At 49.7% G+C, this 12,522-nt stretch overlaps 1 protein-coding gene across 11 annotated transcripts in view; it reads right to left on the reverse strand.

Moving 5' to 3' along the window:
- The window catches only part of MYO18A (myosin XVIIIA), a 98,987-nt gene that overhangs the window by 69,675 nt on the left and 16,790 nt on the right, over nucleotides 1–12,522 (reverse strand). Inside the window, exons 1-3 of one of the 11 annotated variants that reach the window (XM_042442229.1) lie at nucleotides 6,012–6,164; nucleotides 3,376–3,455; nucleotides 1,743–1,799 (exon numbers count right to left, since the gene is read on the reverse strand). The exons of the other annotated variants lie outside the window; for them this stretch is intronic. Of the exons in view, the coding sequence (XP_042298163.1) occupies nucleotides 1,743–1,799; nucleotides 3,376–3,414 (96 nt within the window). The 5' untranslated portion in view covers nucleotides 3,415–3,455; nucleotides 6,012–6,164. Of the gene's footprint in view, nucleotides 1–1,742; nucleotides 1,800–3,375; nucleotides 3,456–6,011; nucleotides 6,165–12,522 lie in introns of those variants that run through there. 11 annotated transcript variants of the gene reach the window in all.

Consider the following 12,522-nt stretch of genomic DNA (forward strand, 5'->3'; position numbering starts at 1 on the left):
CAAACACACAACACACACAGCCAACGCCAAGGATAGCATGCATTTGGATAACAGGGGAGTTAGTGGCCAGCCCAGGTCTGGCGGCATCTTGGCTCTCGCCCACAGCAACTCTCTTGACTAACTCTCTTGAGTTAGTCTGGCTACAGACAAGCAAACAAGGCCAGGACAAATTTGTGCTCCTGAGATAAGGCAGGAGATCGGGAGGCAGATCTAGCAGCAAGGAATTGGTCAGAAAAGACATGGAAAAAGCACTTAGGAGGACAACAGGTCCTAGAATCTCCTAGTGGGCATAGCGGCAGGGTGATGCTGGGACTTAGTAGTCCCCAAAAGACACCCACTCCCTGGAATAAAGACAGATTGGGTTAACAAGAGAGAGAAGAGAGAGCCAGAAGTGGTTCTGTTAATGGCAGAGCGTCTTTGTTTCATTCTCTTTCTTGTTCACCAACCCACACTGTCCTCTTCCTAGGGCCGGTCAGGCCAGAGGAGATGGGCAACCTTGCCAGCCAACCAGTCCCGAAACTGTAATATCCAAGTTGCCATCTCCTCTTACCATGAAGCAAACAGAAAAGGCACTCTGGAAGGATCTAACTCCTTTGCATTTGGTGTCCTCCATGCGCACTGAGCTTAGCTTGGCAAGCAGCTGAAAGAGATGTCCGATCTTCACTTGGTCAGCATCAAGCAGACTTCTGGAAGATGGCTGGCAGGAGAGGGATGAGAGGAGCCCCACCAGATCCTTCATCCCCAGTCAATCCCTTCCCTATTCCCCATGCAAGTTAAGACTATATGACCCTTGTGGTCCTTTCCATCCCTTTGATTCTATGAATATAATAATAACAAGGCTCAAAAATCCACCTCAGAGAGAGATCCAGTGAGAGGCCGTGGGAAGAGGGCTGGTTGAGAACCAGTCCCCCCTCTCTCAGTCTTACTTACCTCACAGGGTTATTGTGAGGATAAAATCAGGGACTATTGAGAACCACGTCCGTTCTTCTTAAGGTCCAGGATATAAAAATGGAACCAAGACAACCTAATGACCCTCTCCCAAGACAAAGAGAGGCTATATTCTTAATAACAAAGGAACAAAAGTTTTTAAAACATGTTTGGGAGAGCAGACACCAGACCATCCTGGTTGCAGGAGAGAAGAAGGGGCATTAACTCCTGGCACAAAGCGGGAGATGACACCCGGGCACCTTGAAAGAAGAGATTGTCCCCAGGCTGAAAGGGCAACAATGGGGGAAAGGACGAGAAGAAGGAGACCGAGAGGGCAGAGATAAAATATCATGCCAACCAGGAAGGGGACCGAGAGAGAGCTGGACGCCAGGTCCAAGCATTTAGGGCTGCCTGAGGACACCTCCCTCTTTATTCCTGCCGGGTCCTTTGTCCCAAAAGTAGGCCAAAGCCTCTGCAGGGAGGGCTCTTCCCAAGGCGATCGCTTTCCACCGCCATTGTGCAAGCTGTCAAAGAAAACACTTTACTGTGACTCCTTCCCTGCAAACGGGCCATACATGCGTGGCAAGGAGTCACAATAACTTTGCAGTAATATTAATAATTTTCTAAAAAGGCTTCTCAAGATAAGAGAAAAGCAGCAAGGAGGGGACCATTCTAGGCTCACAAGGAAGCCCCCTTGCTGGGTGTTGTAGCGTAACCTTGCCGTGCTCAAACACCCTTCCTTCACGCAGACAAATGTGTCCTGGCCTCGAAGTTAGCCCACGACAACCGCCACGCTCAGACCTGCAGACACTTACAACCCTGTCCTCTTTTTCACTTTTTTTCGCTGCTAAAGGCTTGTCTTCATCCTTAACCTGAGGGAATCAAATACAAACATTTCACCCAGGCAAAGCCAAGCAACTTAAGAGAAACAATGACAACAGCAGCAACGACAGTATACACATTCCATCGAGAACACAGACATTTCCAGGGTGAGGGTGCCCCAGGTGCCAGCGATTTGGCTGTTTGGGGCATCCTGGCCCAAGATGCTGGAGCTATCTAACAAAGTGCATCCCTTTGGGAACTTGGGGAGTACATTCCACAGGGATCCAAGCAAGAACAAGTATTCACTTTCAAAGGTGCCGTTTTGGAAAGGGTAAGTCAAGATGACCAGGAACTGCCATGCTGGAGGGAAACTTAGTCTTGCAATGATTTCACGTTTTGGGCCTGCTGCGTCTCTCTAAGCCAGTGATGGTGAACCTTTTCGAGGTTGAGTGCCCAAACTGCAACCCAAAGCCCACTTATTTATTGCAAAGTGCCGTGTCCCTCTGGCTTTCTAGTAACAAACTCTAGCAAACTCTTTGCTGGGGCAATGGCACCCATGCCCAGAGAGAGGGCTCTGAGTGCCACCTCTGGCACGCGTGCCATAGGTTCGCCATCACTGCTCTAAGCCATAGCAGCCCTGATTCCGATCGGGCAAGAAAGAAAGAGCCTTTAAGGAAACTTAACTTCAGAGTCCATTAAGACAGGAGACAGAACAAGACAGACACCTTGGAACAGAAAACCTTTAGACTAGGAGGCCACGCTGCCTACTGAGCAAAAAGAGGCAGTTTGAGGGTGCAGCGGCCTGTTGTCCCCAAACCTGGATTGTGAAGCAGACACTTCTGTGGCATCATAGCAAACTATGCCTCAGATGTACATTTGTGGCAGGTGGGGTTGAGAAGACGTTGGCTCCATTTGCTCCCAAGCCACTCAAGCCATGCGTGGGGACATGGGATGGGGCATCAGACCCAAAGACAAACTTGGAGCCACCACAAACCTGGGTTTCTGAGCCCTTCTTGACCCTTTTGGGAACCTGAGCACTTTGCAGTTCCTGAAAGCAACACATGAATTCCTTCCAGACTACACAACCCTCGTCTCAGGATAGATTGCTGAAGCCCGTTCCCAAAAAAGAAACAGAACCAAGGCCTTAAACCATCACTCTCCCCAGAGACCAAACCCAGGCTTGTGGTATTAACAGGACCACCAAGTGGATCTAATAAAGGATGCGGTTAGTAAACAGGTTATTTCCCAGGCAGGTTATTCCAAACACACGGTGCAAAGGGCTGGGAGGGAGAGGCTGCCAGTTTGCCCAGTCCTTTGGGGAAAAGGGAGGCCAGCTCCTACCCTCAGCAACCTTCTACCCTTCTTCATTCAAGCCAGGAGGGCTCCAAGGACTGACCACTGACCCCCAGCCCCCCAAACTCTGGACAGAAACACCATGGACACCCACCCCGCATGGTCTGTGGCATTCTGGAGCAGCTCCCTCCTCTGCCGGGTCCAGGCAAAACCCAGTTCTCCAGTCTCCCTTAACATGCCTTTGTGTCTCATATGCAAAAGTGCCCAATTCAGGAGAAAATGAAGGTGGGGGGAAAGGGGAAGGCTGACAACCACAATAGCAAAGAGACTTCCCTTTTGCTCCCAGAATGCAAACCGTGACGAAAAGGCCATGGCGGCAGCTGCCCAAAGCTGGAAGCCTGAGACCCTCCTGACTGGGAGGAGAAAAGGGAGAGAAAACAGAGAGAGAGAGAAAGAGAGAACGAATGAATGAAGTAAGAGGGTGGCAGAAGGGATTCTGCAGGGCCAGGACTCTGCATCCTGAAAGGAATCGCATTCGGGGGAAAGTAGGGGCAGGGAATTCAGAAGTAGCCATCACACTTGTGTTGTGGGACACACAATTACACTCTCAGCCCCAAGAGGCTGACAATGAAACACTCCCAAAGCAGCATTAAACTTGCCACGGCTGTACTTGCTTCATAAAATTAATAAAGCTGAGTTTGTCAGCAGCCTTGGGACAGCAACTTCCACACACCCCTTTCTTGGGCGATGACTTCTCCTCCCCTTCCAGTGTTGAAACACTGCATCCATCATAATTTGAACCTTTGCACCCCTCGGTTGCATCAGCCTTCCATGAAGTCTCTTGTGTCATTTGTCATTAACACCTTGCTCAGCATCCTCCCTGGCTCCTATATAGCAAGGTTCCTATTGATCTGCCCATTATAGTAACCCCACTCCTGTAAGCCTAGGGAAAAGCAAGGCAACCACAATGCAGCAATGCTCAATTTGATGTGGATCTCAAAAACTGTTCTTGCAAAAAGTCCAGCAACCATACTCTCTCTTTTTCCACTGAAGAGGCAATGAGCTTCCCATAAGAACTCAAAACCACTCTGGAGACTCAGGTGCAAGTCCATCTATTCAAGCACTTGCCCCAAAGGGCTTTGCAGACCAGTACGGAGAATCCAAAAGTACAAGGGATGGCACACCAAATACGATGCTCTTGCTCACTCTTTGGATAAAAGAAACTCACTGCTACTGATCTAAACTATTAAAATTACCTCCGTCCCACCCGTCTGCCTCAAAAAGAGGCATCAAAGCTGTTTAAAGCCCATTAAAACCCATTAAGCAGCCAAAAATCCAGCACAACTAAGAATGCTGCAAGACGCATTAGGAAGGGTTCCTCAGCTCCAAGGGGGAAAGGATAGGGCTTGGCTCCTTTCCATCCCTGGGGACACCCAAATCCTCCTTTTAAAGCTCATTTCACGGACCTCCATCCCCACATCTCTAGGGCGGTCTGGCTCCAGCTAATGGGCTTTGGCACGCTGAACGGCAGGACAACATCTCCAGTTAACAAAAGGCCTCCGTGGGCTTAACACCGAGGTCACTTGGCCGTTGCAGAAGAGCAGATGTGCATGGAAGAAATGTGCCAGTGCAACGGGGCTTCAAGTGGGCTATTTGCAGACAAAGGATCCCAAAGAGTCTGAGGAAAGGAAGAGGCTTATTTCGAAAGAGTTGCGGCCCACCCTTTGCAACTCACGCCAAAGGCTTTTAGTCAGCAATTATTCTGGGGGTCTGACTCCGCGTCAGGTGCCTCTATTGCATGGCTTGCCGGCTGCCCTCTGCTGCTGACCAACAGGGAGGAAAGTAGGCCCATGACATCTCCTTCGGTTCGGCCTCTGGCTCTCCCAACTTTGGACTTTTGACCTGAGACCTAGAGAGAAAGGCATTTGGGATATGGCTTACAGCCTCCTGTGGCTAGCACTTGCCTGCTAACTGCAGAGCAAGGTAAGGGGCAAGCCAGAGCCCTGGACATCGCAGCTATCAGCCCCACCACTTCCGTCCCTTTCTCCCCAGATCCTAAATACAGAAAAGAAAAGACCCAATTCCTCCAGTCTCTCTCTGCATCCATTCCCCCCCCCAGCTCATGAGGGCTAGAAACTTGCCTTTAGCATGGGTTGCAATTCTCTGCCAAACTGTTTGGTTGTGGAAGGCTCAGAGGCGCATGGCTCTGCCACTCCCCTCACTGGGAATAGTTCCTCCGGCTCTCAGACAAGGGAGCCAAAGACCTAAATGTTAATATTCCAGTGAATCAGTGGGCTTTACCTACATATTGACTCACCCCTGAAGAACTGATTCAATGGAGCCAAGCTAATTCGGAGTGACCAGCTGGAGGCACCCATAACTAACCACCGCCTCCCCAGCCCCACACAGGTCCCATCTTCTCATCCGCCCCAGAGGAGCCCAGTGCCAAGTGGGACACCCCAACCCTGGAAGGAAGCCCCCCAGCAGTGGCTCTGGACCTTTGCAAAAGCCAAGCCCCTATGGCAAGATGGGGGAAGTGGGCAGGAGGAAGGAGAAAACAGAATTAGTTTCCTAAAGGCTTGACTACAAGTTATAAGCAAGTTGAGGTTAGCATTTCCTCAGGCTGGTTAGCTCCCCGGCAGCCCTGACCCAACTCCCAGTTCCCTGGGACACCGCACTCCTCACACGGCATTCAGAGCAATGGAACCGGCCCAAAACGGGAAAGGGGGGGGGAAGGGGGAGCCCTCCAAAATGGCCCTATTCCAGTTGGGCAGGAGCCAATCGCTGGAATAAAAAATCATCAATGACTGGGGTAAACCTTGCCAGAGTCCTTTACCGTTCAAAACAACTAGAAATAGGGCCAGGAGATAACAGAGGCCCGCTTGCTCCAACTCTCTTCCAAACCTTCACCCCAGTGGGACAGGGCACCCCTAGTAGGGTGAGGAGGGGGAAAGGAAAGGCAACCTTACCAAGAGTAGGGCCAGGCAGGCCAGAACCCCAAGAGGGGACCACCGGAGCAAGGAGCCGCGCGGCTGCCCGGCTGGGCTTCCGTTGGAAAAAGAGCGAGGGAAAGGCGATAGGTAAGACAAGTGTCACTTCCCCGCTGGACGGCCAGAGCCAGGGGGACAGCTGAGCCCAGACCGGCTGCCTAAAAATAGCCGGGAATGTAAGGCAGGCAGGAGGGGTCTGGGCGAGTGAGAGGGCCTCTCAGCCGCCAACCAAGCAAGCGAGGCTTTCAAGTGGCTCACAGGGAAGCCACATTTGGGAGGAAGAAGAGACCAGAAGCCTCCCCAAGAGGAGAGGAAGTGATGCAGGGGCCTGGCAGCCCAGCCGTTGGCGCTTTGGCAGGGCAGGAAACCAAGGCTCTCCCAGTCGCTTTGTCTTTCCTCCACCGCACCCGCCGTGCCCTGTATAGACACAGCCAAGTAATGGCAAGGGACGGCGGGCAAGAAGGGGACCTAAGATGCCAGAAGCAGACTGGCCAACTCTTGCCAGAAAGACCAAAAACCAACTGGGAATAATAACCAGCTACATTAACTATGTGTATGATACTATTCCCCCCCACATTAATTATTTGATGCCTTACAAACATAATTCAGTTGTGGCAACTATCACACTGTTCTCAAATTCCAGCAGTGAAGTCCATCCCTTTGTAGTGATTGTGGGAAAGACGCAGGCGAGCGACCCACACCTAGAGAAAAGAAAGTAGTGGGCACATATTATGGTGGTCATAAACCTGAGGGCTCCTGCTTTCCCCCCACCAGATTGATGCTGCTGAACATACAGACATGCGCCACAGAGCTTGAGATCACCATCAGGATTCGCACGTGCGCCTGACAGTATCTCCTTCAGCGTGACTTGCTGGGCGATGGGTTTTGCAGACAGGAAACAGAGGCCAAGGCCAAGGCAAACTTATGCAATGCCCACATGTCCGGTGCATGAGGAAGGAACTGCTGTGTGAACTCTAGTGCATCTGGTTTCTAGGTTATGTTTTAAAGCAGAGAGATGTGCAACCTTTTCAGCCCCAAAGACCTGGATGTGATACTGGTTCGTGGACGGCGCATGAAAGCACATGCATGCCACACATTGCCAATCCTCTTACCTTATTGGGAAGGTTGGGAGAGCCTTTCTTTTCTTCCCTCTGCCAACAATCCCTATGCAGAGTACTATTTCATCCCTGCCAGACTTTGGAAAAATATGGTTTGAATGTTGGATTAGGGCCCTGGCAGACCAGGATTCAAATCCCTGTTCAGCCATGGACATCCCTTGAGCAAGTCCCACTGTCTTAGCCTCAGAAGAAGGCCATAGTGGCAACATTATTTTAAGCTATATGCTGCTTTTCTCCTAGAAGGGACCCAAGGCAGCTCACAGATGAAAAACAGTATAAAACCTAATCTGATTTTCTTTTTGGCCAGGAAAACCCCCTGATAGATTCATTTTAGGATCTCTATAAGTTGGAAACAAGTTGAAGGCACACACAGCAAAGTTAGGACATCTACAGGAGGTACATTTAAGGCCTATGTGGGAGATAGAGGTAACGCACCCCTATTTTAAAGGGACGGGACCGATTCATGGAGGATAGATCCGAAGAGTTATGAGGCATGAGAGCTTCAGTGCTCCCCAAAGCTTCATGAATCCTGAGCCGGACAGAATGGTGGTCCAATCGGAGAAGGCAAAATCTTATGTACTTTGCTTCCATTCTGTTTGCTAGCCTTTCCTCTCTGAGAAAGCAATGAGACAAGCTGCTCCAGACTGCCTTCGCTCCACCCCTGAGTCCCTACAAGAGGCCTGTATAAAGTCACATTTCTTCTGGCAGGGAGTGCCTTCGCTCCCCATGCGCTGACTGCTGACAGAACAGGCTAAAAATAGGCCCATGAAACTGAGGAAGGGTGCCAGGGCCAAGGGGCTGGCGAAGAGGGGGCAGCACATTCGGAAGCCCATCATCTCTCTCCTCCCGGCTTGGCTTCTGAGCCTTCCCTCCATTGCCACAATCCTGATGGAAAGGAAAACCAAAGCATGCATGCAGCAAATGTGGGAAACGGAGAAGAAAGTTCATTGTGCTTATCCCTGTCTCTCTACCATTCTGCATTTTTATTTTCCTTCTTTCAGCATTTAATGCCCAACGTTACTCGCCTCTTAACCTGAAGAATGGCTGAGGATGGAAACTGCAGCAGAGACCGACCGACTTCTGTATGATGAAAGTGCGGTGGGAAGGCAGGGCTGTGAACTAGAAAACTGTCTCACTAGGTGTCATCCAGGGCTGTTTTACATTCAGACTGAGAAGAAAAACCATCTCCTAGGCCCAGCAGTTGTTGCTGTTGTTATTGTGCGCCTTCAAGTCGTTTCTGACGTATGACAACACTAAGGGGTTTCCTTGGCAAGATTTGCTCAGAGGGGGGTTTGCCATTGCCATTCTCTGAAGCTGAGCGTGTGTGACGTTTCCAAAGTCATCCAGCGGGATTCGAACCCAGCTCTCCAGAGTCATCCTCCAATGCTCAAACCATTACACCGCTGGCCTGCCAGTCGCCTCTGCTTAAAAAGAGGAATGTGCTTTTATTTTTGGTTCACTTCCCTATTTTAAGATGTCAACATTTACTATGTTTGCATAAAATTACAATAAGATTAAAGTGTGATTATGATTTATATGAGATTAAAGTAGACCCCTGTCTTATTTCATAATATATATATATATATAGAGAGAGAGAGAGAGAGAGAGAGAGCGCATCAAATAGGTTTTTAGTGTACTTTGTTTCAAGTTGCTGTAAGCTATTTTACAGGCTGGATATAAAACAGGATTATGAGGGAGCTTCGCTCATTAAGAAAGCATGAAAAGGCTTGCAATTTATGCCAAAATAATACTTTTGTCATGACATCAGCTCTGTTACGAAGAGCAAAATGACAATAAACCCCTGCCTTTTGCCACTTCTAGAACATGGGAACAGAAGAAGGGCAAGGAAACAGAGGCAGGGATAAAGGAGGGAAGAAACGCGCCGTCGTTTCAGAGCCACAAAAATCTAAACGCCCCCAAAGGGATAACATCTGAAATTTTGTTTTCCTAATTGTTTCAGCATCAGTCTTTGACTGCTTTTAATGTACTTTTAATGAGTTGCTTTAATCTGCCGGGGAAAATCCAAACCAAGAAAGAGAGACTAATGGATTTCAGAAGCCGTTTATTTGGGAGAAAGAAGGAGATGCAGCACTGGGATCGGAGCTATGCTTATTTGCGACCCAGTCCTTCGAAATGTTATTCTGGACTGCAATGCCCAGAATCCCCCAGACAGCAATTGCAGGGCAAACAGCAACTCTTGCTGTTCCCAGAATCGATAGCTGTAAGGAACCAAATGTTTCAAGTCTGGCTTAAACGTTCCTTGGTTGCAGTGTGGCCTAATACTGGACAACGGGGATATTGGGAGCAAACCTAGCATATTGTCTCTGACCTTTAGAAGGTCTCAACTAGGCAAGAAAAATGTGCTATATTCTGGTGCCACCTGATGGACAGAAGTGGCAGCCGGCAAACTGCACATCATATTCGCTCACACAAAATGCCCAAAAGCAAGCCTGGATTTTGTAATGTCGTGTAAGGGATGCCGTTTTACCACTATTGGGATTTGAGCATCCGCAGATTTGGGTATCCACAGGGGTCCTGGAAGCCCACCGGATGCCCAGAGCCCACTGTATCTGGTCCTAAGGCAACCCTCTTTGCTCTTGTGGCCTACTTCTCCATCCAGCTGTGCCAAGCCACGAATTTACCCTCGAAAGCCCAAGTAGTTCCAAAGCCTGGGCATATCACTAGAAAGCAGGAAAAGGAAGTTGGGGTGAAAGGGAGGGAGAAGAGAAAGGACCAGGGCCGGCCAAGCGTCTCCCAGGACAGTCCTGGGACTCATTGGCCTCCTCCGACTTTCCTGTTTATCCCACATTCCAACTGAGAGATGCCTCTCCGCAAAGGAAACTGTGCTCAGCAGGATCCCTCTGCTTCCGGTCCCTGCCTTGGATCCACCAAGGAGCCTCTGGGGAAAGACTGGAGTCAGAAAAGGAGAGAGGGGACTGGTCTTACTCCGTCTTCGCCAGACACAGCGCCGCCAAAACACAGATTCAACAGGAACGGTCTTGGCAAAGGAGTGACCAAGTGCAGGGCTGGAGCCCAAAACTGTTCTTCAGACCCCCAAAACTCTCCTCCATCTCTCAGCCTCAGAGGAAGGCAATGCTAAACTGTGTGTATTGGGTGCTTCAAGTCATTTCTGACTTGATAGATGAACCTATCATGGGGTTTGCTTGGCAGGTTTCTTCAGAGGAGGTTTGCCACTGCCTTCTCCTGAGGCTGAGACGGTGTGGCTTGTTTAAGGTCACCGAATGGGTTTCATGGCTAAGCTGGAAATTGAGCCCTGGTCTCCAGTCATAGTCCAACACTCAAAGCATTATGCCACGCTGGCTCTCAAATGCTAAGCTCAAATGAAGAACACTGGCCAAGAAAACAAAATAATGGTTCTGGTCACCGTAAGTCAGAATTGACTTGAAGGCACACAATAAAGAAATGCTCATCGGCCACCATTATTATTGTTCTTCAATGACATATCAGCATACAAAGGGATCTAGTGGCACCTTTGAGACCAACGTAAAGAGGTTTGTCGTAGATTCAGCGTACCTCCTTCGCCTACAAAATCTTATGCTCATGCTACAAAGTCAGTCTCAAAGATGCTACAAGATCCCTTTGTATGATTGTTCTGGTTAACAACTTTAGTTGCCCCCCACTTTCCCCCCGAAACCTAGACTCAAGGCAGCTTATAAATTCAAACAAGTAGGATCTAGTTACAAGGGCAATATATGCAGAAACTGGAACTGTTACAAGATGGATGATCCTGACTTTGGTACCCAATATATTTTTACCCTTCCTAAAGACTAAGCAGGAGTCAGAAGCGTTTTTCACACTCCTCCTCATTCCCTCCAGGCATTTCCAGCCAGCCATCATCATCCCAACCTCTGCACTTCTGCAGGGCAACTGCTTCACCTGAATCTCAACAGCCTCACCCTCGGGGCATCCCTGTTAAACCTGGACAGGAACCTTGTTTTCGGAAGGCACTCCAAGGAACCCTGGGGTCAAGATCATCAAATGGCCCTGGCCAGGAAAGACTTTTCGCCTGGAGCCAAAACAGCTAACAAGCAGCCTTCCCCGGAGCTTGGAAAGGTCCCTTTTTGGAGGACTACAACCCTAACAAGCCCTCAGCCAGCATGCGGTGAGCTGTTATCCAAAATGACAACAATGACGTAGGAAACTTTGTCAAGCTCGGCTTTTGCCCATCTCATGCATAAGCTTTAAGAAGAGCAGCAGCAGGAAATGATTTGGACTACGCTTCCCAGCATGCCATGAGCCTCCTGGGCTGCAGCACATGCTGGGACTGGCACCTCTGCCCTGTTTACGACAGAAAGCCGGCTGCCAACGCTCTCCAGAGCCACTCTGGCTCGGCTCAGCTGCTTTTTCAGCCGGAAGGACAGGCAAGGTCAGCGAAAGGAAGATCAATCACAAAACGCAAATGATGGGAGGAGAGTTAATACAGTCCCCGCATCAGGGGGCATGTTGGGCAGATGGCATTGCCTGCCATGCACTGGCTACCAAAAGCCGCAGACAAATAATCCCCAAGGAAGTGGTCTTTTCAGGGAAGTGTCTGCCAGAGAAAGGGACAAAGCCCCTCTTCGGAGCTGGTGGAGGGCACACCTGAGAAGGCCATGCCCACATCAAGGACGTTGCTTCCGTACTTCTCAAGATCTTGCCATCTAAGCGGGATTCAGAGCGTTACTGTCCCTCTTATCTCCCCAGAATATCCAGCATTTGGGGGTTATTTGTCCACGGCTTTTGTTAGCCAGTGCATGGCAGGCAATGCCATCTGTGTTCTCAAGCCAGGTATCTGAGATGTTTCAAAAACCCAAAGAAACCAAATGCTCCAAGGTTGTACTTGACATTGCTTTACTGCCAAAGTTCAATGCTATGAAATCCTGGGATGTGTAGTTTTGTGAGATGTGTAGCCTTCTCCGTCAGAGCGCTCTGGTGCCACAACAAACTACAAATCTCAATACTCCATTGCATGGAGCCGTGGCAGTTAAAGCAGTGTCAAACTGGATTAATTTGGGAGTGTGGATGCAGCCCAAGCCTTCTCTCACAGAAAAGCACTACTAGCCCCCTGCTTATTATGGTTCCTCCCTTTCTCTGCTTTGGCATTAGCACTTTCTCCCCCAATGGCCCCCTGTGAACCCTACAACCAGCAGCCCCAACTACTCTTTCCCAAAGAGATCCCACAGAAGTTACTAGAAAAGTAGTGCTGGTCTGGCACTGATAACGCTGTGGCAGATACCCAGCACAGCAAAGCTGAGCAGCCTTATGACAACAACCGACTCAGTCCTCACTGACTCAGTCCTGCCCGGTTCTTGGTCCAAGGTTTCGGAGCAGGGAACGGAAGGGGCCCCCTTGCCAACCCCGCTGCCCAAGAG

This window comes from Sceloporus undulatus, chromosome 11 (assembly GCF_019175285.1).
Source record: "Sceloporus undulatus isolate JIND9_A2432 ecotype Alabama chromosome 11, SceUnd_v1.1, whole genome shotgun sequence".
NCBI classification, from domain to species: Eukaryota; Metazoa; Chordata; class Lepidosauria; order Squamata; family Phrynosomatidae; genus Sceloporus; species Sceloporus undulatus.